Source organism: Trichosurus vulpecula, chromosome 3, assembly GCF_011100635.1.
Source record: "Trichosurus vulpecula isolate mTriVul1 chromosome 3, mTriVul1.pri, whole genome shotgun sequence".
Classification (NCBI taxonomy): domain Eukaryota; kingdom Metazoa; phylum Chordata; class Mammalia; order Diprotodontia; family Phalangeridae; genus Trichosurus; species Trichosurus vulpecula.
The window spans coordinates 12,596,294-12,624,199 of record NC_050575.1 but is presented as its reverse complement, the minus strand read 5'-3'; the positions used below and the strand labels follow the sequence as shown (position 1 = coordinate 12,624,199).

At 43.9% G+C, this 27,906-nt stretch overlaps 1 protein-coding gene across 9 annotated transcripts in view; it reads right to left on the bottom strand.

Annotated features, from left to right (window-relative positions):
- Window positions 1-27,906, bottom strand: part of EVL (Enah/Vasp-like) — a 275,108-nt gene that overhangs the window by 67,816 nt on the left and 179,386 nt on the right. For all 9 annotated transcript variants that reach the window (XR_005009982.1, XM_036752868.1, XM_036752871.1 and 6 more), the window contains exon 3: window positions 23,798-23,975. Coding sequence is in view for 8 of the 9 variants with exons in the window: in XM_036752868.1 (XP_036608763.1) it covers window positions 23,798-23,975 (178 nt within the window). In the remaining variant the exon portion in view is untranslated. The remainder of the gene's footprint in view (window positions 1-23,797; window positions 23,976-27,906) is intronic.

Below are 27,906 nucleotides of genomic sequence, written 5' to 3'. Positions count from 1 at the left end.
AATGGGTCTTCCTGTCTATACTCCCAGGCCCTTCCAATCTTCGTACCACTACCAAACCAGCCTTCTTAAAACACAGGTCTGGTTGTGCTGCTGCTCTGCTCAAATCCTTCAGCGGCTTCCTCCCATCAAATCAAATAAATCAAACCACCAAGTCAAGCCCAAATTTCTTAGCTTGCCGTTCAGGGTCCTCCGTAATCTTTCACCATCTTAGCTTTCAATGCTATCCCCTTCAATATACTCTACAGTTCCTACCATGCTACGCTATTTTCTCCCCGCCTCCACTTCCCCTGCCATCCCCTGTAGTTTCTTGTCTTTGCTCTCATTGTTCCCAATGTCTGACAAGACTCTGCTTTTGTCTACTGAATTCCTTCACGAACTTTAAGGCTCAAACCCAACGGCACCTTTTCTAGGGAGTATTCCCTAACTTCACACCCTGATCCATGATGCCCTTTTCTCCCTGCTCCCTCTTATAGCACTTTCCTCCCACTGTTCTAATGTACGTCTCATCCTTCACTGTACATTATTGTTCAGTATATGCACTTTCCCTCCCTCTAACTGAACAAAAACTCTGGGAGGTATGGTGCTCTGTCATACCTCAGTTATGTTTCTCTATATGAGTGAGTTGCACAAAACTCTGAACTTTTCTTTTTTAAATTAGATGAACTAAATTAAACAGGATGGTAAATGAGGACCGGTGACTAGAATACTGGGCAGCTAGTTGGTACAGTGGATAGATTGCTAGGCCTGGAGTCAGGAAGACTCACTTTCCTAAGTTCAAATCTGGCCTCAGACATTTACTAGCTACGTGACCCTGGGCAAGTTTCTTAACACTGTTTGCCTCAGTTTCCTCAACTGTAAAATGAGCTGGAGAAGGAAATGGCGAACCACCTCGGTATCTTTGCCAAGAAAACCCCAAATAAGGTTACAAAGAGTCCAACACAACTGAAAAACAATTGAACATCAACAAAGACTGGAGTACTAGACCTGAGGTGGGAAGAGTTGAGTTCATTGAATCTTTGCTCTGGAAGACGCCCCTCCCCCCCAGGCCACTCAGCCCCAGTTGTACCTATCCTGGGAAATCCCTCTAGATTACACCCTCAGGAAACAGTTATCCTGCCTTGGGAGGATGGATATTCTAACTTCTGGGAGAATGATATTCTCATTTCTCTCTCTCAGAAACTTGTGTTTTCAAGAGTCAGCTTGGATATCGCATCCTCCACATGGCATTTCCTGGCCCCCTCCACCCAGTTGTTAGTTCCCTCACCTTCCTTAACTGTATTTACATATTCGAGTGCCTGTCATAGCCACTCTCCCCACCCCCACTCCCCACAGTAGAATGTAAACTCCTTGAAGGCAGGCACTGTCTTCACTTTGGTATATCCAGCATCTAGCACACCCCACGCACACCATAGGCACCTAATACATGTTTGACTTGACTTAAGTTGCACATCTCTAATGAGGGGAAACACTGCTTCCTGTGGTAGTTCATTCTCCTTTTGAATAGTTATTTTAGCAGATTTTTCCTTATGTTGAGCCCCAAATCTGCCTCTCTACAATGTCTATACCATTGCTCTTGGTTCTTCCTCCTGGGACAAAGCAGAATGAATTTAATCCCTCTTCTGCAAATACTTTCGGGCAGCTCTCAAATTCCTCTCTAAGCCTTCCCTTGTCCTAGCTAGCCATCTCCAGGTCCTCCAACCTATCCCTGTGCATTATGATCTAAAGGCCCTTCCCCATCCTGATTGCCATCCTCTCTGCATCTTCTCCAGCTTATTGTGTCTTTCCTCAAATGTGGTGTCCAGGACTGGACAGACTGCACCATGTGGGGTCTGTTCAAGGCAGAGCCCAATCAGATCATCACTGCTCTCAGGTTGGGCACTTTGGCTATTTTATTTAAAAAAAAATTTAAACCTGGAAAGACTTACATGAACTGATGCTGAGTGAAGTAAGCAGAACCAGAGAACGTTGTGCACAGCCACGGCAACGTTGTGCGATGATTAACTATGAATTACTGAACTCTTCTCAGCAATATAATGATCCAAGACAACTCCAAAAGACTTGTGATGGAAAATGCCATTCCACCTCCAGAGAAGGAACTATGGAGTCTGAATGCAGATTGAAGCAGACTACTTTCACTTTTTTTTTGCTTTTTTTTCTTTCTTGTGGTTTCCCCCTTTTGTTCTAATTTTTCTTTTACAACATGACTAATGAGGGAATATATTTAACATGATTGTACATGTATAATCTATAATAAATTGCATGTTGTCTTGGGGAGAAGGAAAGGGAGGGAGAAAAAAATTGGAACTCAAAAATTTTTAAAAATGAATGTTGAAAACTATCTTTACATGTAATTGGGAAAAAATACCATTAAGGAAAAAATTTTTTTAGAAAGCTTCCTTCTATGAGGGAAAGGAGGAGGAGGATCCCAGAGCTTTTACTGTTCAGTTGCTTTTCAGCAGTGTCTGACTCTTTGTGACTCCATTTAGGGTTTTCTTGGCAAAGATACTGGAGTGGTTTGCCATTTTAATTCTCCAGCTCATTTTATGGATGAGAAAACTGAGACAAACAGGGTTAAGTGACTTGCCCAGGCCCAGGGTCACACAGCTCATAAGTGTCTGAGGCCATATTTGAACTCAGGAAGATGAGTCATCCTGACTCTGGGTTCAGCATTCCTACCACTGTGCCATCTCTCTGCCTATACTTTGTCTATTTTAAATATAGGCTAAGTTTAAAAAAAAATAGAGCAGGAAGGCATTTTAGGGATTGTTTCATCCAATCCCCTTATTTTTTCAAAAAGAGGAAAATGAATTCTAGAGATTGAAGTGACGAACTTGGAAGAATCACATTTCAAACCTAAAAGTCCACTGACTCAGAACGCAGTGCTCTTTCTACTCCATTAAGTTACTAGTGGCCCGCCACAATTTCATGCTCGGCCACCTTACAGTTTCCTTTTCCTACATGGATATGACAGAAATGGGTCACTGGAGATTCAAGCTCTTTATGTTCCTCACTCTCCTTTGACTAGATCAGGTGTCCTTTACAACTTATAGTGATCCCTTCTGTTCTTTTGAATGGATTTGTTTCTCTGGGATGTGCTTATCTTTGGGATTTTACATTTTATTATTTTTTATAAATTTATTTTTTGTTTTGAGTTTACAACACTCAGTTCCACAAGTTTTGGGGTTCCAAATTTTTTTTCCTCTCTCTCTCCCCTCCCCCAAGATGGCATGTAATCCAGTGTAAGGATTTTACATTTTGTGGAGTATCTTTCTTAAAATAATACTGTGAACTTCCCAATAGAGAAATCATGCATGACTTCCAGGTTCTCGTGTTTCCAAGGAATGATTACCAAATAAGAACGTTCTCTTTAGTATTATTATCATTATTTTGGGTCGGCACCTAGGATTTGTTTCTCCTGTTAGACCGTAAGCTCTTTCCGAGAAGGAGTTTTTTCATTCTTAATAATTGCACCCCCAGTTCCTAGCACAGTGTCAGGCACACAGTAAGTGCTTAATAAATACTTGTTGACTTATTCACTGACATAACTAACTCATGGCAGGGATACTCCCCCCGCCATTGCAGGTTAGCTCCTTGAGAAAAGAGACTATCTTTTGCCTTTCTCTTTAGATGTTTTTTCCTTATAGTTTTTCCCTTTTGTTCTGTGTCTTTCTTCACAACATGACCAATGTGGAAATATGTTTAATATGACTGCCTCTGTATAATCTATAATAGATTGCTTGCTGTCTTGGGGAGGTGAGGGAGAAAGATTTAGAACTTGAAATCTTATAAAAAAAATCAATGTTGAAAATTATCTTCACATGTAATTGGAAAAAATAAAACACTATTTCCAAAAAAAGAAAAACTTGAATTCAAATCCAGCCTCAGATACTTACTCTGGGTAAGTCATTTAATGTCTCTATTGCCTCAGTTTCTTCAACTGTAAAATGAGGATAATAGCATTTTTTTTTGGAGAGGGGAAGGCAGGGCAATTGGGGTTAAGTGACTTGCCCAAGGTCACATAGCTAGTCAAGGTGTCTGAGGTCATATTTGAACTCAGGTCCTCCTGACTCCAGGGCTGGTGCTCTGAGTCACTGTGCCACCTAGCTGCCCCAGACAAAAGCATTTTAATAATACTACTCACCTCCCAAGGTTCTTGTGAGGCTCAAATTAGATCCTATTTTAAAGCATTTAGCAGTGCTTTAAACTGGTACATAGTAGGTGTTTAATAAATGCTTTTTTTCTTCCTCCAAAGTCAATATTCCATAATGTCCCTTCCAACTCTGACAGTTGAATGAATCTCTTACTCTCTGCTCTATTTCATACTTGGACAGTGTTTTACTAGTTCTGTGCAAAGGAAAATGGTGATTTATACTGTGCACAGGGCCGCTGTTAGAGAAAAAAGTGAAGCAGGTGGTTCATCTTTCCCGAGTGTAGCTTTGGTCCTGCTTCCACCATCTGTCAGCATTCTCTGTCTGACCCCCGGCAACCAGATGGCTTCCCTCACATGACCTTAGAGCTGGAAGGTGGGCCATCTTGGCCCAGAATGGGAATCCCCTCTATGACATTCCTGACAAGGGTTATCCAGCGTGTACTTGTAGACCCCCAGCGAAGGGCAGGGAGAGCCCGTGATCTCCCGAGGCAGCCAATTCCAGATTATTGAGAAATGTTTTTAGGCAAGAATCTAACCAATCTGAAGCTTCCACACATTTGTCTTAATTTTACCCTCTGGAGTCAATTAGAATATATCTAATCCCTTCCCCTCCCCCTCCCATGGCATTTTTTTTCTTTTTTGGAGAAAATCCAGGTTAAGTGATTTACCCAGTCACACACCTAGTAAGTATCTGAGATCACATTTGAACTCGGGTCCTCCTGACTCCGGGGCTGGTGATCTCTCCACTGCACCACCTAGCTCTCCACACATAGCAATTTTTCAACTACTTGAAGATAGCTAAAACAAGCCTTCTCTAAGCCCTCCTGAAATTCCCCACGTTCTTTCAGTTGATCCTTCTATGACAGAATCTCAAGGCTCTACTCCCCCTTGTTATCTTTATCTAGCTTGCCGGTGTCCTTCCTAAAATGTGGCACTCAAAACTGAACCCGACATTCCAGATGACCTCTGGCCAGGGCAGGTGGTACAAAGGGACCATCGTTCTCTTCTTCCTCCCTCACTCTGCATTCTCTGCTCCCTGTAGCCTAAAAGTCTTAGCTAACACACACACACACAAAAAGCCCAAGCTTTCCTGGCTATCATGTTACATGGTTGGCTCCTATCAAGCTGGCAACGTGCTAAAATCTGGAGATGTTTTTCAAGTGTGTTCTATGTAGCCAGTTCTCTGCCAGGTGCAAATGCATCTATCCCTACCTAATCTCATCGTTGTGTGAGAGAGTGGTATAATAGATGGAGAGCTAGCCTCCAAAGCAGGAAGAACTGGCCTTAAGCCCCACCTTCTGTGATCCTGGGCAAGGCTAGGAGAGTTACTAAAAACTGCAGAGAAGGCTGTGACCTGCACTAGCCTCCTCACCTGGGAGTTCCCCATACCAATGAAATCACCAGGTCCAGTTCCTATTTCCATCCCTAATTTCATCTTATTTGATTCATCTCAGGGTTCTAGCCTATTGAAATCTTTTTGGAAACTGACTCTCCTCTGTCATATTAAGTATCTCTCTTGGCAGTATTTCGTCTACGGACTTGATAATCATGTGATCTCTATCTTTATCTGAGTTGTAAATTTGGTGAGTCCCTTCCTGTGTGACCACGGATAAGTCACTTAACTTCTGATTGCCTCAGTTTCCTCAACTGTAAAATGCACCCACCTCACAGAGTTCTTATGGGGATGAAATAATATTTGTAAAAAGGAGGAAAAGGCACTTAGCATAGTGCTTGGCACACAGCAGGTGCTTTATAAATGCTTATTCCCTTTCCTCCCAACTCCAACAGTTTGTGATTCTTTGAAGAGTATGGCATCATGGGATTTGAGGTAGCTAGGTAGCACAATGGCCAGAGTGCTACACCGAGAGTCAGGAGGATCCGAAGTTCAAATCCAGCCTCAGACACTAGCTGTGTGACCCTGAACAAGTCAGTTAACCTCTGTCCACTTCAGTTTCAGGGCAAAATGAGGCTCATAATAGCACCCCCCTTCCAGAAAGAACTATGGAGTCTGAATGCAGAGAGAAGCAGACTATTTTCTTTTTTGTTGTTTTCTTCCCCTTTCTCATGGTTTCTCCCATTTGTTATAATTCTTCTATACAACATGACTAATGTGAAAATACATTTAATAGGAATGAATATGTAGAGCCTATATCAGATTGCAGGCTGTCTTGGGGAGGGAGTGGGGAGAGGGGGAGAAAAAAACTTATGGAAGTGAATGTTGAAAACTAAAAACAAATAAATTAACTAAAAAAAAAAGATTGGATGAGACAATATTTGTAAAGTGCTTAGTACACTGCCTAGCATGTAGGAAGCGTTTGATAAGTCTTTCCTCCTACTTTTCTCCCTCTTTCATTTCTTCCCTCTCTCCCTTCTTCACTAGAAATTGTAAAGAAAGTTCCTTCCTTCCTTCCTTCCTTCCTTCCTTCCTTCCTTCATTACTTACTTACTTCCTTCCTTACTCCCTCCCTCCCTCCCTCCCTCCCTCCCTCCCTTCCTTCCTTCCTTCCTTCCTTCCTTCCTTCCTTCCTTCCTTCCTTCCTTCCTTCCTTCCTCCCTCCCTTCCTCCCACTGAGGCAGAGGGAAGGCAGGGGAGTTAGCCAATTGAATCGGCCATACAAAGGGTTAAAGAGTTCTTCCAGCCCACAGCACATGGATCTCGCTTTATGAGGTCTCTGTTATGTGGCCGGGAGGTTACATTATTGATGAGTTTCACTGTACATTATGCAGGATGATAATAAAGACGCCGCCTGTTGTCTTGCAGCAGAGGGCAAGTTCTGGCTTTTGCAGAAACAGCTGCATGGCGATATTAACTAAGATAATTACGACAAATGTCCAGGTCCTTCCCACTCCCTTGGTCTACAATATTTATTGCATCTCTTTGCTCCTCACCACACCTGCAGCCACCAGTGTCATAACAACAGTCAATTTCTATAAGGCTTTAAGGTTCCTGAAACACTTTCCTCAGAGCAATCCTATGGGATGGCAGTATAAGCAGTGGTATTCCCTTTAAATAGAGAAAGAAACTGCCACTCCAAGAGGGAAGAGGCTTGCTTGCATTCACACGGCCAGTATCAGAGGCAGGATCCGAGTCTGCCGACTAGACTCTAGCTCTTGCTTTCATCTCCTCTCCCATGGATTATTTTAATCACCTTCTATCTAGTGCTCCTGCCTCCAGCCTCTTGCCCCCACTCCCCATCATGGGTTCTAGAGTCCCCTCCCCAGTGCAGAGCTAGGTCGATCAGATCAGAGTGTGGCTCAAAAGCCTTCAGTGAAGTCCCAAAGCCTACTGGACAAAATGGCTCAGTTTGGTACCCAAGAACTTTTCTGAGATGGCTCACTTTAGAGTTCCCCTTCGCATGCCAGTCAAACTAGAATGTTGTTTTTTGAACCTTGCCTCTGTTTTGCGGTCCCCACTCCCCTGATTCTACCACTACTCCTCATACTTGCAGCTGCTCTTCCAGTTGAAATTCTACCCATCCTTCAAGGTCCATCTAAATTGCCAGCTCCTCCACGAAGCCTTTCCTGATGCCCCTTTCCTTCCCCTCCCCCCGCCCACATCCCAAGCTATTTCCTCCCCTCTTGGGACCATCAGAGCACTTTGTGCTTCTCTCATGCAGTCAAGTACTAGTCTGTCTTCGTTTCTTATTGTCCTCAAACTGTAAGCTCCTCGAGGGCAGAACCTGGCTCTTGTGATGTAGTGGAAAATGCAGTAGACTTAGAGTTCTGAGAGATCTGGGTTCAAATCTGTGGGTCGACCTTTACTAATGCTGTGCCCCTGGACAAACAATTTCAGCTCTCTGAGCCTCGGTTTCCCCATCTGCAAAAATAATAACACTTCTACAAACTCCGTTGCAGGGTTGCTATGGGAAAAGTGTTTCATAAACCTTAAAACTTTATAAAAACATGAATTCTTCTTATTATTATATATTTTGGACTCCCAGGCAGAGTTAGCAGAACATAGTTCCAGTAGTAAAAGTTCCCCTGTTTCTTTCAGGGGGTTATCAGAATTGGATGCCTAACACAGAGAGGTGGAAGGTTATTGTGATTTCTAGGTGTGATGAAGGCGAGTGAGATGTAAATATGTTCTATCAAATGAATGAATGAATGAATAAGACATTAAAAAAAAACTTACTTTGTGCAAAGCACTGTGCTAAGTCCTAGGCAGACAAATAGAGCACAGTAAAACAGACCCTGATCTAGAGGAAGACAACACATAGCGAAGGTTTCAACTCCAAGTCAGTTAAACATGGATCCTGTCCCACTCCCTCAACACGCCCCCCCCCCTCCTTATGCCTGGAATGCCCATTCTTATTGTCACCTGTTGAATTCCTATCTAACCTCTAAAACCGAACTCAAATGATACCTCCTCCAGAAGTCTTCGCTCCTCTTCTTACACATGGCACCAACTCGGGCCTTACCTACCTAACAGACCTCAAGCAAACATAATTTGTTTGGCTCTTCTCTGATACATTGCTTTCCCATGTTGTCCACTACAGTCCTTATCTATCTGTGTATCATCCCATTAGGCTGTAAGCTTTCTGAAGGCAGAGATTGTCTTATTTAATCTTTTGATTTCTCCAGGGCTGAGGACAGTGCTCTGACATGGCTGCTTAATATTTGTGGAAATTCAAGCCGAACCACAGAATGCAGGGCTGTCGGGAGCCTTAGACACCATCTGGTCCTCATCGTCCTTCTCTCCCATCCTGTGCTTTACAGAGGAAGAGACTGAAGCCCAGGGAAGGGAACTGATTGGCTCTGTAAGGAAATAGCTTGCAGGGCCATGTAATTATTTTTCAAATGACTGGATGACAAGTTTCTTTTTCCCTAATATCCAATTAATCAATTCCAGGAAATAATTTTTTCTCACATATAAAGGACTTCCTTCACTTTACCTTGACAGAGCATGAGCTTTAACATCCTCTCCATTCTGAGCATCTTTTTAATGTACATAATAATAAACATAGTTAAAACCAATGTAGCACTTTTGTTTTGCAAGCTGCTTTACATATATTACGTCATTTGATCCGGCCTACACCCTGTGAAGTATGTGCTATCGTCCCCACTTTACAGAAGAGGAGACCCGAGAGATGTCAAGTGACTTTGCCAGGATCACGCTGCTACTACGTCTCTAAATGTTCATTCTTTTAGGAGACAGGTGATACAGTGGGTAGAGTGCTGGAGTCGGGGAGACTTAAGGTCAAATTTGGTCTCAGATACTAGTTGTGTGACCTTGGGCAAGTCACTTAACTTCTATTTGCCTCAGTTTCCTCAACTGTCAAAAGGGGATAATAAATGCCCCTACATCCCAAGGCTGTAACGAGGATCAAACGAGATCATATTACATTTGTAAAGTGCTTAGGGCCTGGTACGAAGTAGGTGTAGAAACACTCGCTATTATTATGATCTTAATTATTTTTTAAAAGACCTGGTCTTCCAATCTTACCCAGGCTGGAAGTTCAGGGGCTGCTCCGGGCCCCAGTCTCACTCCTAATTGGCACAGAAGCTTTGACTTGCTGTGTCTGACCTGGGCTAGTTCTAACCCTCCTTAGACAGTTTGCTGATCCTTCCTTCCCTCCTCCCCTCTCCCCCCAACCACCGTGGACTCATAATATTAATATTTTTTTAGGTTACTATTGTTTTAAAATATTTTATCCTTTCCAATGACGTGTAAAGACAATTTTTAACATTCATTTTTTAAATAAAATTTTGAATTCCAAATTTTCTCTTTTCCTCCCCCCTCCCTAAGATGGTAAGTAATTTGATATCATTTTATTAATATCACACTTAGTGTGGACACTTGATTGCCTTAGGCCACTACAACTCAGATCTCCCGAGCTCAAGAGATCCACCAGCCTCGATCCTTAGTTAGCTGAGAATATAGGTATATGCCCAGCTTAAATGAAGATTCTTTAAAAAGACCTAAAACCAGTTGCAGAATCACTGCAAACTCAGAGGCCACACCTCGGACAACTTGTATGGAAGAGGAATATTCTCTACAGCCTCTCTAACTACCAGCCATGGAGACACCAGGTAAATGCCTCTAGTGAGGGGATCACGCTGTCAGGGGAGTCAGTCCCTGTCCCTTTTGGCTGGCTCTAATTGTTAGGAAGTTTTCCCTCAAATCCACCAGAAATCTACCTGTCTGCAACCTCTATCCATTGTTTCTACTGCTCTCAGGGACCAAGCAGAACCAGCCTAATTAACGCCTCTTCCTTGTGAGTAGGGACTACTTCTTCGAATTTATATTCCCAGTGCCTAGCACAATATTTAGAAAATTCTTCATCTTCAGTCATTTTTCAGTTTTGTCCAACTCTTCATGACCCCATCTGGGGTTTTCTTGGCAGAGATACTGGAGTGTTTGCCATTTCCTTCTCCAGATCATTTTACAGGTGAGGAAACAGATGCAAACAGAGTTAAGTGACTTGCCAAGGTAGCAGGGGCTTAAGAATGCTTGAATGAGCGACTCCATGTGAATTTCCTTTGAATACTGGAAGGCAGCTATCACATCTTTCCTCAAGCCTTCCTTTTCCTCCAGGCTAAACATTCCCAGTTCCTTGGGAACTGTCAAGTGACCTTGACAGAGCATGAGTTTTAACATCCTCTCCATTCTGAGCATCTTTTTAATGTACATAATAATAATAATGAACATAGTTAAAACCAATGTAGCACTTTCGTTTTGCAAGATGCTTTACATATATTATGTCATTTGATCCTGCCTACACCCTGTGAAGTATGTGCTATCGTCCCCACTTTACAGAGGAGGAGACCTGAGAGATGTCAAGTGACTTTGCCAGGATCATGCAGCTACTACGTCTCTAAGGCAGGATGTGATGTCTTCCTGACTTCCACTCTAGGGGCCGTCCGCTATGCTACCTAGCCTCCTTGAGCAGACACTCCGGCTTATCATCGTTCTTTCTAAAATTTAATGACAAGAACTGAATAGAATACTTCTTTATTGTCTGAGGACGGCAGAGTGTGACTCTCACGGCCCTTGTTCCATATACCATAACATTCTTAGTACAACCTACAATGACATTAACTTTTTTTTTTAACTTCCACAAATAGAGAAAATGCAACCTGGCCTTTCCCCCAGGGCACCAAAATTTAGAGGCCACTGGTAAATTTCTATTTTTTTTTACCAGTGTAGAAAAAACTGACCTTAGCATTTAGTTAGCAAGAATAGAAATTTTAAACAGGAAGCTACAGGTCATATTCCTCCTCCTCCAGTGGTTATAACCCAGTTGAGCTTCTCCCCGGCTCAATTATGCCCTGCTCTGTATCTTGTCCTACTATACTGCCCCTAAGTGGTTGCCTTTTGGTGTTCTAGAATCTCCCCCTTCCCCCTTACTCGACGGAATTTATCTTATAAAGTTTATTTGCTTGCTTTGTGCCCCAGGTGCCAAACTTGCTAGTTATAGATTTACTTTAATATTACACTATTGACTCACATTGACCTTGTAGTCCACTAAAACCCCTGGATCGCTTTCTTATGTATTGGTTGTCCAGCCATGCCTCCTCTGCATTATACTCGTATATATACTGATTTTTAACTAAAGGGATGCCCATCAACTGAGGGATAGCTGAGCAAGCTGTAGTTTATGTGTGGGATGGAATATTATTGTGGTGCAAGAAATGAAGAAAGATGATTTCAAGGAGATGTGGAAAAGCTGGTATGAATCTCTTTGCCAATCACCAACCATCTTTCAGACATCTCAAACTGGCGGTGTAGTTATCTAGTGCACACTGTAAATGAAAAACGTCCAAAATGGCGCTCATTATCTTCCCCCCGCCCAATTACTCTTACCTTTTATCGTAGAGGGCACACCATCCTTCCAGTCCCTCAGGCTCACAACCTAGGAGTCACCCTCAAGTCCTCACTATCTCTCACTCCCCATAATCGATCTGTTGACGAAGCCTGTGGATTGTATCTTTGCAACCTCTTTTGAATACACCTTCTTTCCTCTGATACTGCCACCCTCACCACCTAACAAGTAATTTATTGTAATTGCCTGCTGGTGGATGGGCCTGTCTCAAGTCTCCCCCTACCCCAATCTAGTCAGCCATCAGTGTGATTTTCCTAAAGTACATGTCCACTATGTCAACTCCACCCCCCTCCCCGCCCCCAACAAATTGCAGCGGCTTCCTATTGCCCCTAGAATCAAATATAAAATTTGTTAGCATTTAAAGCCCTTCATGACCTGCCCCCTCTTCCAGTCTTATCACACTTTATTCCTCATTGCATATACTCCGACGCGGTGACACTGGCCTCCTAGCTGTTCCATGAACAAATTGCTCCATCTTTCAGCTCCAGGAATTTTCTCTGGCTCTCTCCCATGCCTGGAATGCTCTCCCTCCTGCTTACTGATCTCCTGGCTTCCCTTAAGTCTCAACTAAAATCCCATCCCCTACAGGAAGCCTTTCCCAACTGCTATTAATTCTAGCGCTTTTGCTCTGTTATTTCCTATTTATCTTGTATACAGCTTGTTTTGTATATATTTGTTTGTATGCGGTCTCCTCTATTAGATTGTAAACTCCTGGAGAGCAGGGACTATCTTTTGTCCCTCTTTTGTATCCCCAGGGCTTGGCACAATGCCTGGCACATAGTAGATGTTTAATAAATCTTTATTGATCTCTTGAACTGATGCAGAGTAAAATAAACAAAACCAAAAGATAGTAAATAAATTGATGAAGAATAAAACAACCGGAATCAAAACAATTTATAAAATGACAACCAAACTGTAAAGACAAACAACTTTGAATCTTTAAGAACTATGATCCAAGAACTCTGACCACCCATGATTCCAGAGGAACCATGAAGAAATGTCTTATCTACCTCCAGAGATGTAATGAATTTAGAATGAATTATGCATATTTTTGTATACAGCCAATGAGGGAATTTGTTTTAATTTACTATACACATTTATTACAAATTCTTTTTCTTTTCTTTTTTTCTCCCAATGGGCTCGGGGTGGGTGGAGGTGGAGGAAATAGATTTCTGTTCATCAGGTTTTATTTTTGAATGGGAGTGTATGTGCTTCAGATATGAACTGTTGCATTTTCTGAATGAGGTCACTGTATTGTTATTTGGGGTTTAAATTTTACACTTCATTACTAGACCTTTCATGGAATACGGATTTTCTGGAAATGTTTGTAATGTAAAAATAAAACACATTAATAAAATTTTGAAAAACTTAAGTATAGGAATTTACATTTTCCTCTGTTAAATTTCAGCTAGATAAAGTGCCAGGCCTGGAGTGAGAAGAGTCATCTTTGTGAGTTCAAATCTGGCCACGCTGGCCAAATCATTTAACCATGTTTGCCTCAGTTTCTGCATCTATAAAATGAGCTGGAGAAGGAAATGGAAAACTACTCCAGTATCTTTGCCAAGAAAACCCCACACGGGGTCATGAAGAGTCACACACAACTGAAACAACTGAACAAACAAATATTGTTTTAACCTGGCAAGATCTTTTATGGATGCTGATTCTGTTGTCTATCATGTTGATTATCTCTCCCAGGTTTGTGTCATTTGAAAATGTGATATGCATGCCCTTCATGCCTTCATCCAAGTCACTGATAGAAATGATGAAGAGCTGTGACCAAAGACTGATCCTTGGGGCCATTCACTGGAGACTTCCCCCACAAACCGACAGAAAGCCATCAATAAGACCAGTCATTCAACCATTTTGAGCCTAACTCTCCTGTGATCCAGCCTTTATGTCTCTTTTATTTATTCATTTTTGTCCACCAGGATTAAGTGACAGATTTAATCTCATGCTTTGCTGCAGTTCTATTTGTGTATCATTCTCCTGATCAGTCTAGCAGCACTGTCAATAAAAGGAATGAGGTTAATCTGGTATGGCTTGTCCTTGGCTTTTAGGGATCATTTTCTAAATTAACTGCAGTTTGCAGTTAAACTCTTTCAAGTAAAAGAAAAAGGAAGGAAAAAAAAAAAAGAAAACAACATCCACTTGTAGGCTGTTTGAACTTCTTCTTGTAGCTATCATCATTTAATTGTATCATTTTTCATCTCCTGCCTCTTTTTTCATATGTATTTTAATGTCCACAGCACCTAGCACTGGATCTTGCGCATGGTGGTGGGGGTGGGGGGGGTGCAGCGTTAATAAATATTTGTTTAAGTGAATTGAATCATTCCCCAGGAAAGGCCAAGAAGGAACCTGTCACACTGGTAGAAAGAGGAGGGAACAGTGTAAGAAGATCACAGACGTAGAGATGGAAGGAACCTCAGAGGCTACCTAGTCCAGCCCTTTCACTTTAAAAATGACGATACTGTGATCCACAGAGTTTGGGAAACTTGCCTTGTAGTGTCAGAGGGGAGATTTGAACCCAGATCCAGTAATTCCAGAGTCAGGGAGTTTTCCCCCCATTATACCATCTTGTGTTCTAACCACTTATTGAAAGTTTTATTGACCCAGCAATCCCACTTCTAGGGCTGTATCCCAAAGAGATCATAAAAGTGGGAAAGGACCCACACGTACAAAAATTTTATAACAGCTCTTTTTGTGGTCGCCAAGAATTGGACATTGAGGGGATGCCCATCAATTGGGGACTGGCTAAACAAGTTGTGGTATATGAATGTAACGGAATACTATTGTGCTGTAAGAAATGAGGAGCAGGTGGACTTCAGGAAAACCTGGAACTGATGCTGAGTGAAATGAGCAGAAACAAGAGAACACTTTACATAGCAACAGCCACATTGTACCTTGACTAACTTTGATAGACTTAGCTCTTCTCAGTAATGCAAAGATCTAAGACAACTCCAAAAGACCCATGATGGAAAATGCCATCCACATCCAGAGATAGAACTATGGAGTCTGACTGCAGATTGAAGCAGACTATTTGCTCTCTTTTTTTGTTTTGTTTTGCTTCTTTCTTTCTTGTGAATTCTCATTCTAATTCTTCTTTGTAACACGGCTAATGTGAAAATGTTTAATAAGAATGTATATATAGAGCCTTTATCAGATTGCATGCCATCTTGGGGAGGGGGGAGGGAAGGGAGGGGGAGAAAATTTAAAACTCAAAAGTTTGTAGGAGTGAATGGTGAAAACTAAAATTAAATAAACTAATTGGAAAGAAAAAAGAAATATTTTGATAACTAAAAAAAAAAGTTTTACGAACAAGGCCTTGGCTAGTTTCCAGCCTAATTCTTCAAGGAAACTGTGCCTAGGAATAACCGAGAAATAACCAAGAAATAACTTGGTGATTTGACATAAGCAGGTTATTAATAGTATCAGTGAGATCACCCCGAATTCCTCATGTCTAATATTTACACACAAGTTAACAAAAGCATACGAGGGAGATTTAGGGCAGGGGATCAGATAAACACAGCTAGGTATCACTTTATTTTTTCTTAAAGAACTTTTTTTTTAGTTTTTGGAAGCAATTGGGATTAAGCGACTTGCCCACAGTCACACAGCTAGTAAGTGTCTGAGGCCACATTTGAACTCAGGTCCTCTTTACTCCAGGGCTAGTGCTCTATCCACAGTGCCACCTAGCGGCCCCTAGATTTTACTTTTTATAGACCTTAACTAAAAAAAAAATACAACTCAAAAATCAGATACATTAGACAATTTGACAAAGTTATAGTCCATTTGGTAAAAGGATCCACCTTAGGGCTCCTTTAAGTATCCAGATCCTTCAACGCATTTAAAATAAGATCTGATTTAGAAAACATTGACCTTACTGTGTACCTAAAATCACAGGATCATAGATTTAGAGATGGAGGGGACCCAACAAGCTATCAACGGGGTCCAAGCCCCTCATCTTACAGATGGGGTGGGGCAGGAAGGAGAAGAGGTGAATAAGCATTAATTAAGTGCCTTCTGTGTGAAACACGTTACAAATATCTCATTTGATGATCACAGCAACCCTGGGAAGTAGGTGCCAGTCTGATCCCCATTTTACAGTTGAGGAAAACAAGGCAGACACAAGTCAAGTAACTTGCCCAGGGTCACACAACCAGCAGGAGTCTGAGGCTGGATTTGAATTATGGTCCGCTCTGACTCTGGTCCTAGCATTCGCTCCTCTTCGCCCTCTACGGCCTTCCTGACTCCCACGTCCGGTGCTCGAGCCATCACTCCATGCTACCACTTATATGATATTTGGGAAACCCAGCTATTACAGGGGAAAGAAGTGATTCCTGCTTAGCCTTTGTGCTCCCCGTGGTCATGAGACACTAACAATAATGATGATTATAATGGACATTTCCAAAGCAAGTCCAGACTTACGAGGTATTTTTCTCACGACAGTCCTGTGAGTTAGGTAGAGTACCGTTCTCCCCGTTTTTCAGATGACTAAACTTAGGACCATAACAGTTTCACTGGGCATCAGAACACAGACTCCATCTGATTCTAAGGCAAAGCTCTTTCAATGCATTGCAGTACTGTGGTGAGTATCTCAGGGGTCTTGGTGGAATTCCAAAGCAAACTGTTTTTTTTTTTTAACATAACCACAGGTAATGAGGATTTTTAGAAGGAGATGAAAGAAATGAGAAATCAAACCAGCCATGATAATGTCACAGTTTATGGAATCACTGAATCTAGAGATGGAAAGGACCCTGGATAGTATCTGGGCCAACTTCCTAAAGACAGAAATTCTCTCTATAGCATCCTTGACGGATGACCCTCCAACCTCTCCGTCACGGCACTGCCTCTTGGGAGGGGCTTTCCACTCTCCCATGGCTCTGATCGTTAGGAAATTCTCCCACATTGGACCCTAATCTGCCTTCCACGATTGTTCCCAGTTCAGCTTTTCAGGGCCAAGCAGAATGACTCAACCATTACTTTCACTGTTGTTCAGCGGCTTTTGGTTGCATATAACTCTTCATGACCTCGTTTGGGGCCGTGAAATTTGGCAAAGAGACTGGAATGATTTGCCATTTCCCTCTCCACCTTATTTTTCACAGATGAGGAAATTGAGGCAAACAGGATTAAATGACTTGCCCAGGGTCACACAGGTTGTAAGTATCTGAAGCTGGATTTAAAGCCAGGAGATGAGTGTTCCTGATGCCCAGCCCAGTGCCACCTAGCTGCCCCCAACCGTGACTTAGGAAGCACCAATGTGCAAGGCAGAAGAAGAAAGAAAGGACTGGTTAATTTACTTTGGTATATGATGAAGCTCATCCCTCCTAAGCCCTGAAATGCTCTGATTCTAGAAAGATAAAATAACCCCATGGAGTACGCACAAAACCCAGCCCATACCAGCTAAAACCACAACTGACTCCTTAGTCTCCAAAGAACAAAACACTCTTGGAGAATGAGAAAGACTGTGCAGGAAGAAGAGGTCACTAACTGAAAATAGAAGTTCCCAGAACACTTGAAAGGGATGCTGACAAAAGTGATGGGAAGAATATAACTTGTGAACAGATGGCTGACAAAGACCCCTGCTCACTCTCGTCGTAGATTCCTTCAAGAGGTAACTGAGGGAGATCCAGTCTTTTCAGGATTTCTCAGGGGTTCTGTCTACAGACAGGGATTTTGGTGACTAACTTCACTTTTGTGAAGTGGTGAGACAGCCCACAGGCCTCTTCAGACACACAGTATTTATAGAACTGGAACCGGAAGGGGTCTTGGAATCACAGACACACAAAATGTCAGGGCTGGAAAGGATGTAAGCCATCAACTTACCCATCTCCTTCATTTTACTGAGGAGGGAAATGGGGCTCAGAAAGGGAAATTGATTTGCATCCTCATACAGCCTCACTAACATCTCTTTTATGGTTGTTCTTTTATTTTTTTCCTCTCGAAGAGGACCAATGTCGTCACTGGGTGATGTCCTGACTTGAGCTCGAATTGGATTTAAGAGAGGCAGAGTTGCATGCAGCCATCAGACTCACTCTATTCCAGAGTCATTGGAAGTCTAGTGGCAGGACAAAAGTCAAGATGACTGGTGATGGCCGGGGAAGCAGTGGATGATCTTGATGTCTTCAATGTCTGACCAAGCTCTAAGTGTTCCACAGAGCTTGCTTCAGCTGCCTTCATGGCCATTGAAATACATAAATTGTTCTCATTTACCCATTCTTTGGGGTGGGGGTAAGGGAATCTCGGGGGAGGGGAGTCTTTTCATGCTCGGAGTAGCCATCCTCTCTAACTGACCAATGGGTCTGAGGTCAGGTTACCCTCAACCTGGTTTAACCCATCTGCTAACACAATGTTACCTGTTTTCCCAGCGTATGGCCACGGGGCATGCTACAGCTTCTTGGAGCCAGAGGTGAGAGTTGGGTGGACACCAAAGGTGGACGAGAAGCCTTGTAAAGGGCTCAGCAGCCCTCCCACTAGAGGTGCTGGTTTTCCCTGAACATCTCACATACCAGCTATCTTCTACAGAAGCTATTTGTATAACTCATTAGAATGTAAACACCAGGAGGGCAGGAATGGTTTCCTTTTTGTCTTTGAACTCTGCAGCCCAATAGAGTGCCTGCCTGGCCCTTCTGGGAGAGGCAGCACCATCCTCTAATTTCATTGGTGTGAGAAGGTTCAGGTGAGGAATCCCTTTTACCAATGCAGATTTGCAACTGTAATGCAACTTTTTGGGTTTAGAGACTTGCTGGGGGTAACTGAGAAGGTTAAATAAACTGCCCAGAGCCATCCAGCCTGCAGGCAGCCAAGTGTTGCAGTGGGTACAGCTCCAGATCAGGAAGACCTGAGTTCAAATCTGACCTCAGACATTAACCAGCTGTGTGACCCTGGGCAAGACACTTAACCCTATTTGCCTCAGTTTCTTCATCTGTAAAATGAACTGGGGAAAAAAATGGCAAATCACTCCAACATCTTTGCCAAGAAAACCCCAAATGGGGTCAAGAAGAGTTGAACATGACTCCACTCAACACACGGCCAGTATGAGGCAAAGGTGGGGCCTGAACTTTTCCCTTCCTGACTTTCTCTATTCACTACCCTATGATGACTGGTGCTTAATAAATGCCTGTTAGATTGGTTGAATGTCTCTTCTTTCTGTGAACTCTTGGAAAGCAGGTTCTGTGTCAAGTATAGGATTTCACAGGTAGCTGTGAAAATATTTGTCAGGAAATATTTGCCGAACAGGGTTATGATCTCAGAGACGAAGCCATCAGCCACCTAAATGGTCTATTTGGGGAAAATGAGGTGTCAGGGCTATGACCAAAGAAACCACCCTTGAACTTTGCATGAAACTAGGAGGGCTTTACCCAAAGCCTGCACCCCATGACTCAGCTTCCACTAAGCGATCTGGTTTATCTGTAAAGAGCCACCGCCCAAAAGACGCAGAGAGCCTTGGTCACTGTAGCACTTGGGTTTCACCCAGGCAAGGGATAGATTAAATTACCTCCCTGTTATCCAACTCCTTCTTACTCACTCAGGCAGTTGGCCAGGATCCGGCACCAAAAATGGCCCCAACCTCCAACAAAGAAAATGTTAAGGTCCCACCAACTGCAATTTCCTTCCTAAGCCGTGGTCATTTCTCTCTCCTCCAGCTCCTCCCTACTCCCCCGTCTGTATCCACAGAAGGCTTTAGACCCCAAAGGGACCATTCAGTCCAACACTTCATTTTACAGAAGCTGCAGCCGAGTCCTAGAGAAGTTAAGTCACCTGTACAAGGTCACACAGGCAGTAAGTAGCTGAGCTAGAATGTGCATTTTAGTTTTATAACTCCAAGCTCAGTATTCTTTCCACCGTACCACTGTCTCTGTCCATGGTACTTACCAGCTGTGTGACCTTGTACAAGTCACTTGGCTTTGGTCTGCCTTATTTTCCTCATGAGGATGATAACAGCGCCCATCTCCCAGGGTTATTGGGGGATCAAATGAGGCAATATGTGTAAAGCGCTTTGCAAACCTTAAAGTTCTACGTAAAAGTTATTACTGTTATTAAGATTTTGATTATTAAAACCTGGGGCTACTTTGTCCCTCTCTCCTAGGAGTTTCCTTACCATAAGATTTAAAGTGACATCTGGTATATATATGCAGTTGTGTCCAATTCTTCATGACCCCATTCGAGGTTTTCTTGGCAAAAGTACTGGAGTGGTTTGCCATTTCCTTCTCCTGCTCATTTTACAGAAGAGGAAACTGAGGCAAACAGGATCAAGTGACTTTCCCAGGGTCACACAGCTAGTACGTGTTTGAAGTGAGATATGAACTCCATTTTTTCCCAGCCTTTTAATTAAAGACCTACAGGGATGAGTGAACTTTCCTGGGGCAGCCCATTCCACTTTTGGAGAGCATTCGTTTTCGGGAAGTTTTTCCTTATACCCAAGTGAGCTATCTCCAGAAAGGTGTCATTTCCATTCTGAAAACAACCAAGGCCATTCTACCCAGTTGTCTTAAAGGGATGCTAGCTTCTGAAATCAACCCAGCACCTCCCAGATGAATCTCAAATTGGTGACTGTTTGCATCACCCTCCTTTTCACGCCTGGAGATATTTAAATAGTTAAAATACAAAGTGACTTTTGGGCTGACACTGGGAGATGTTTGGGTATTCATGTATGTGACTGGTTTAAAAGAAGCTTGGTTTAAGGATGTGGGGTTTTAGATGACGCAGACCCTGGATGGGCCGTCCGGCATCTTACCTGCACACAGATGCCGATGCTGCTCTTTGCTCTGCTTGGTGCCAGAAGGCAGAAGTAGCAGCAGGGACTACATGCTACAGAGTCAAGTCCACAAGCATTTATTAAGTGTCTACTACGTGCTAGGCACTGGGGATACAAAGAAAGCCAAAAACAGCAACAAAAGGAGGGGCAGCTTTTAGCTAGAAACAAAGGAAAAAATTCCCCTCATTAAGAGCTGTCCAAAAGTCACCTGGCGCTGTGATGACAAAAGGACAAAAACTTTGAGACAGGAACTTTCAGTGAGGAAACTCCTTCTACCAATGTGGACTCCCAACTTGAAGCACCTGGATAGTGCAGCGGATAGAGCACCAGGTCTGTCGTCAGGAAGACCTAAGTTCAAATCCAGCCTCAGACGCTTACTAGTTGTGTGACCCTGGGCAAGTCCCTTAACCCTGTTTGCCCCAGTTTCCCCATCAGCATCTGACACATAGTAGGTGCTTAACAAATGCTTATTCTCTTTCCACTTCCCAAAGCTGCTGTTTATGGTCTTAGAAAGTTGCCTGGGGGCACCAGGGAGGTAAGAGACTCATCAAGGACCACGCAGCCAGGATGGGCCAGAAACGGGACTTTACCCTACTTCTTTCTGACTCCAAGGCTGGTGCTCTCTCCATTATGTGGGAACACTGCCCCTCCGCACAAGTACGACTGCATCCATTTTACAGACGAGAAGACCGAGCCTTACAGAGGCGGTCACACAGGTAGCAAGGGGCACGAGTCAAAGCCCGGTCGTCTCAATCCACGTCTAGTACTCTTTCTGCCACACCAGGTGAGCATTCGCTTCTGGAATCCTCTACTGCCTTCCACAAGGCAGAGATCCTCCTGGGGCCTCTAGAGCGGGGTCAGAGGATGGAAAGCTAGCAGGGATCCGCCCCACGCCGGAGAGGCCGCAAACACAGGCCTAGCGATGGACTCTCCGGCTATCCCCCGAGGACCGGCTGAGCTAAACGTGGCGGGGCTTATCGCCACAGGATCCAAGGTCTAGAGGGGGAAAGGACCTTGGAGGTTTTACGGCGGAGCACACTGAGGCCCAGTGGCCTGCACACGGTCATACCGCCAGCGATGGCAGCAACAGCTAACATCTACACGGTGCTTTAAGATTGGACATGCTTTTACTGCAGCGCTTTGAGGCCGGCGAAGCCTTTTACGCACAACGACAGCCCTGTGAAGAACGTGCTGATTTATCTCTATTTTACAGATGAGGAAACTGAGGGACATGGGTGACTTGCCCAGGGTCACACAGTGAGTGAATGTCTGAAGCTGGATTTGAACTCAGGTCTTCCTGACTCTAGGTCCAGCACTCCGTCCGGGGTGCCACCTAGCTGCTTCTGCCTGTATCGTTTCATGTGATCCTTACCGCGACCCTGTGAGGCAGGTGTCACTAGTATTCCTGTCTTACAGTTTGAGAAGCTAAAGGGGAGAGGGGCTTAAGTGACTTGCCCAAGGTCACACCGCTAGTCCACATGTCCAGTGTCTGAGGCCGGATTTGACTCCAGGGCCCGTGCTCTGCTTGCTGCGCCACCTAGTTGCCCCACATACTATTAATATAATATGATCACAAGAGTCAGGAGTCCTGGAGTCAGGAGGAGCTGAGCTCCAATGAGGCCTCTGACATTTAATACTTACTAGCTGTGTGACCCTGGGCAAGTCGCTTCACCCGGATGGCCATAATTGCAAGAGTTCATGTTGATGGTGAGCTACAGTTTAACGAGCGCGGTAACTGGTTAGTCATTCATTCTATTCCCCTCCCTTTTTAAATGAACCACTTATTTGACTTTTTCCCCTTAACGGTTTTTTCCGCTCTTTCCCTCACGAGCTAATTTGCAGAAGACAGATGAGAGTTTCTCAGATAAGGCTCACTTCTCAGGTTTGGGCGGCTAAGCTCCCCACTGCATAGGAAAGCTGATTCACCTCGAGCCCGACCAGCAACGTCTGCCCCTCCAATGTCTGAGAGGCCTCTGACCAAGTACATGTAACTGTTGTCCAAAACTTAAAGCATCTCTAAGTGAGGAAGGTCCAGAGCGCTGCAGGGCTAAGAGGTTAGATGCTTAAAGGAAACTTTTCAAAGGTCGTAGGAAACCCACCAAGTCTTGGGTAGATATGTGGGCAGGCAGTGCTTTCTATATCTGTAAAAGTCCTGAAATAACCATATGGGGGCTGCGCGCTGAGACAGCGGGCGTGACGTTCCCCACTCACTGTCTCCTGTCTCGTCTAGGCTCAGGGCCAATGATTTTCCACTATAAGCTTCAATTTTATTGATGGTAATGTTTACACCAGCCAGCGGGAAAGCACTACCCTCTCCAGCTCAGTAGCAGAAGCCCCAGCCACAAGATTCTCCATTCGAACACATCTACAGGCTAATGGAGTTAGGGCTGCTGGGGTCCCAGAATGCCGCCTTCTCCTTCTACCACCTCCCACCTTCTCAACAAAGGACACACCATTCTGTTACTCTGTTCCAAGTCCTGTGCATACAGAAAGAACGTAGGATTTGGACTCAGAAAGTAGCGTACTAGAAAATGCTCCAGAGTTAGAGGACCTGGGTTCAAATCCTGCCTCCAACATTTACTAGCTTTTTTTTTTAGACCTTTCTGGATCTCAGTTTCCTCATTTGTAAAATTCACAAAATTCCATGTAAAATTACTAGGTTGGACTAGATGGCCGCTGAGGTCTCTTTCAACTGTAAAACTATCCCCCCATAACTTGGGTTCTACCACTAATTACCCATATGACTTTGCACAAGTATACTTTGTTTTTCTCATCTGAGGGAGTTTGTCCAGTCTCATCCTGGGAATTCTATGCTCCAGAAAGTGGGGAAGAGGATGACAGGAAGCATGTATAAATAGGTCTTGATGGGCAGCTAGCAATCAAACATAGTTCTCACGCGTGACAAGTGAAATTCCACCTCTCCCTTTCATTCTTCCTTCCCTTCCCCCTTCTTGGGTATTCTTAAGGTGAGTTCAGCCTAGAATTCCAGTTAACGATGTTCAGCCCCAGTAGAGAAAGCCCCAGGAGGGCAGGAAAATGGCCCCACATAAAACCCTCAGAGCTGCTTACCTCCATCTTGGGAATTCATGATGTTCAGAGCAAAGAGCATTGCATTGGAGAAGGTGGTCGCTTCTTCCTTGCTGGCAAAATTCAAGCCATAGACCTGCCGGGCATCTCGCCACTGGTGAAATGTTGGCGTAGCCTGATTGTACTTCAGCCCTTTCACAATTGAATAATTGATCACGACCTGGAAGGTGGGGGGGGGGGGCGGGGAGAGAGGGAAGAAAGACACGAGTAAATAAATAAAACTAGACAGGGAGGGTGGAAGGAAAGTAGGCAAGTTGCTGCCTGTACAAGCCAGTGCTAGACTGAGGAGCCCCAGGGGAAGATGTTCTAGCCTGAGGAACCGGGCTGGAGGCAGTAGGAAGCAAGAGAGGGCAGGCTTTCAGACTTGGACCTTAGTTGGGGTAAGAGCACCTGGGCTTAAGGCCTGGCTTTGCCAGTTACTGACTGGATGCCCTTAGGTGAGTTCCTTTACCTCTCTGGGCTTCGGATTCTTCATCTATAAAGGGAAAGGGTTGTAGTTAAAATCTAAGGTCCCTTTAAGCTCTGAGGTTTTCATTCAATGAATACTTAAGTGTCCATTCTACTCAAGGCCCTTGGTTCAGTGCTATGGGCAAAAACAAAGATATATGTGGGCAAAATCAATGATATATATGTATGCAAAAAACGATGGCTCTATTACATTTATATATATAGACACACACAAGACACAGGCCCTGCCCTCAAGAAGCTCACATGCTTACTTGAAAAATGATGTGACGCATAAATAGATGACAAAAGGCACGAGTAATAATGCCAGTGAACACTGCAGTAAATGCTTAATAACTGCCTGCTGACTGACTGCTAAAACTTATTCTGTTAGACTTCTCGCAGTATGACTCTGCCTTCAGTCTGTCTTCTTCTGTAGGCCCATTTTACATTTCAACCCATGTAATCTTCCTAATGCACTGCTGTGATCATGCCACTCATTGACACACAGACCTTTACTAAAGGCTTTCCACTGCCTACTCACAGAAAACTATCACTCCCAATCCTGGCATTCAAGGCTCTGTCAAATCTGCCTCCAATGTACCAGGTCGTCCTTATCTCCTGCTATTTCCTTCAAGCAGGCTGTGTTCCAATCTAGCAAGATTGTCCAGAGGCCAGTTTTGTTCTGAAATTTCTTGTCCCCGTGCCTTTAGTAACACCACTTCCATTGCTTGGAATGTAATGTGTGAGGGCTTGAGGAATTCAGAGGAGGAGGAAGTGATCTCTATGGTTGGGGGAAAAGGAGGAAGGGGCTTTCCAGGGAATTCAAGCTCTTGTACTTTTCTCAGTCATCATCTTTTTTGACTTATTTATTTGGTCACTTCTTCCTGGATATTCCCTCTTTTTTGTTTTTCTGTATGATGCTACCCTTTCTTGGTGGCCACCCCACTGGTCTGGACTGTCTCCTTTGCTGGATCATCAGCCATCCTAGCCCTTAACTCAAGGCTCTCCCAAGGCTCTGTTGGGGGTTCCCTTCTCTTCTTTCCCTACACCCTTTCTGGTTGATCCCACCACTGTCCCAGGAATTCAATGATTATCTCCATGCAGTTGACTTTTGGCTCTCTATATCCAGCCCCAACCTCTTTTGAACTTCAGTCCCACATCACCAACTACCTAAAGGGCATTTACTCAGCAAACTTATTATTTGCCTCTACCCCACCCCCCTCCTAACTTCCCTATTTCTGCTTAGGCTTCCATTATCCTTTCAATCACCCATGTTGGCAAGCTCGGAGTCATTCATGACTCTTCCCTCTCCTTCAACTCTGGCCCGCCCTATATTCCAGCTGTCGAGTCTCATTAGTTCCATGTCCACAACATCTCTGGCATGAGTCCCTTTCCCCTCCATTAAAATGGTCACTTCCATTCTGGCTCGGGCCTTCACTACCGTTTCTGGGACTACTGTAATAGTTCCCTACATCATATACGTCTGTCCTTCTCTGATGCATCCCTCCATACAACTGCCAAGTTGATATTCTTTAAGCACAGCTCTGACTATGTCGTCCCTCGGCTGGAGAAGCTTCAGAGGATCCTGATTGCCTCCAGGATAAAATATAAATGACTTGGAATTAAAAACCTGTCAATCTGAATCCATTCTACCTTTCCAAGCTTAATGCACATGGTTCCCCTTCACATCCTGCAAATACTAGCTAAACTGACTTATTCCTCTTCCTTAGTCCCACAACATTCCATATCCTGTTTTGTTCCAGTGTTTTCGCTTCCAGCTACCCACCACATTTAGATACATTCCCTCCTTACTTCCATTTCTTACACTCCCTTCAAGTCTCAAGGCCTATCTCCTACATGAGACCTGTCTTGGTCTTCCCAACTGCTAATGGCTCCCCTCCTAAAATTCTTCTGTATATATTTAATAGTTTTATCTATGTACATGTTGTTTAGAACCAATAAAATGAAGCTTCTTAAAATAAACCTCATTTTTGGGGTGGCAGGGTATCACAGCTCCTGGCACATAGTAGGTACTTAATAAACTCTCATTGAATGAATGTTGTATGGAGGAGATAAGACACTTATGCTGTTGTTTTTGAGTCATTTCAGTCACATCTGACTCCTTGTGACCCTACTTGGGGTTTTCTTGGCAACAATTTGCCGTTTCCTTCTCCAGCTCATTTTCCAGATGAGGAAACAGAGGCAAACAGAATTAAGGGACTTGTCCACAGTCACATAGCTAATAAGTATCTGAGGTTGGATTTTGAACTCAGGTCCTCCTGGCTCCAGGGCTAAAGCTCTAAATATTGCACCACTTAGCTGCCCCAAGACACTTATTCAAATGAACATTGTGTGGGAATTATAAATCTTTTCCTCTCCTGCAGTCGTCTATGGTGCTATGTGGAATATACGATCCGTTCCCCTTTCATTCTCATAGATCTTTTGATGAACAGTCCTGGCTAATTTGAATACCTACCTCACTCAGACATTATTGTGGGAACTTTGGAGAAAGGGAGATAATTATAGAAAGTGGCACGCTCTCTTAAACACGTGGGGAGTGGTGATGTGAGAGGAAATTACAACATACAGGTGCTAGGGGGAAGACAAATTCAAACGGTGATAAATCACCACAGGTTGGTGTAGAACCAAGGAGAGAATCCTACTGGTGAGGTATAAGGGGAGAAGGTGAGGCCTGGGGCTGGAAACCATAACACAACTGACGGCTCTAGAAACAGAGGACCTTCATGCCTTGTCCCCTCTCCCACCTTTCCAGCCTTTCTACACTAACTCAGCCCCGGTCCCCCCCAACCCTGTCCCTGTCTACCCCTCCCCTCCCAACCATGTACTCTGCAATCCAGTGCCATTGGCCTCTGTGTTGTTCCTGGGACAAGGCACTCCTCTCTAGATTCTGGCATCTTCACTGGCTGTCCTCCATGCCTGGAATGCACTCCCTCCTCACCTCCATCTCCTGTTTCCTTTAAGAACCAGCTAAAATCTCACCTTCTACAGGAAGCCTTTCCTAATCCCTTAATAACAATGCTTTCATCTGTTGATTATCTCCAGTTTATCCTGTCTATATTTCATTCGTACATGGTTGTCTGCATGTTGTACCCTCTACTAGATGAGTTTCTTGAGAGCAGGGACTGTCTTTAACTTTCTTTGTATCCCCAGTACTTTGTACAATGGCTAGAACACAGTAGGTGCTTAATAAATGTTTTTTGACTGATTGCTGTGAGGATGAGGATTGGGGCTGAGTAGGGGAACTATCAGATGGACAGGACATGGATAGGCTCCATCAGGCATAGGGGTTTGAGAAGCTGATCAGGGCTGGCCAGATGATTGAAAGCTGGAAAAAACCTACAGATCACCTAGTCACTTTACAGGTGGGGAAATGGAAACCCAGGTGTGAGGTGACAAGGGCCTGCACTAGAGTGGCAGCGTCAGAGGAGAAAAAGTGCAAAGATTGGCAGGCCTTGGCAAGAGCTTAGATATGGGGGAAGGGGGGTTTTCCAGGAATCCAGGATGACTCCTGGATTGGGAGTCTGAGGGACTGGGAACATGGTTTTGGCCTCCATAGTAATAGAGAAGGTAGAAGAGGGGGGAAGGTTTGGGGTAAAGAAAACGAGTTCTCTTTTGGATATTTT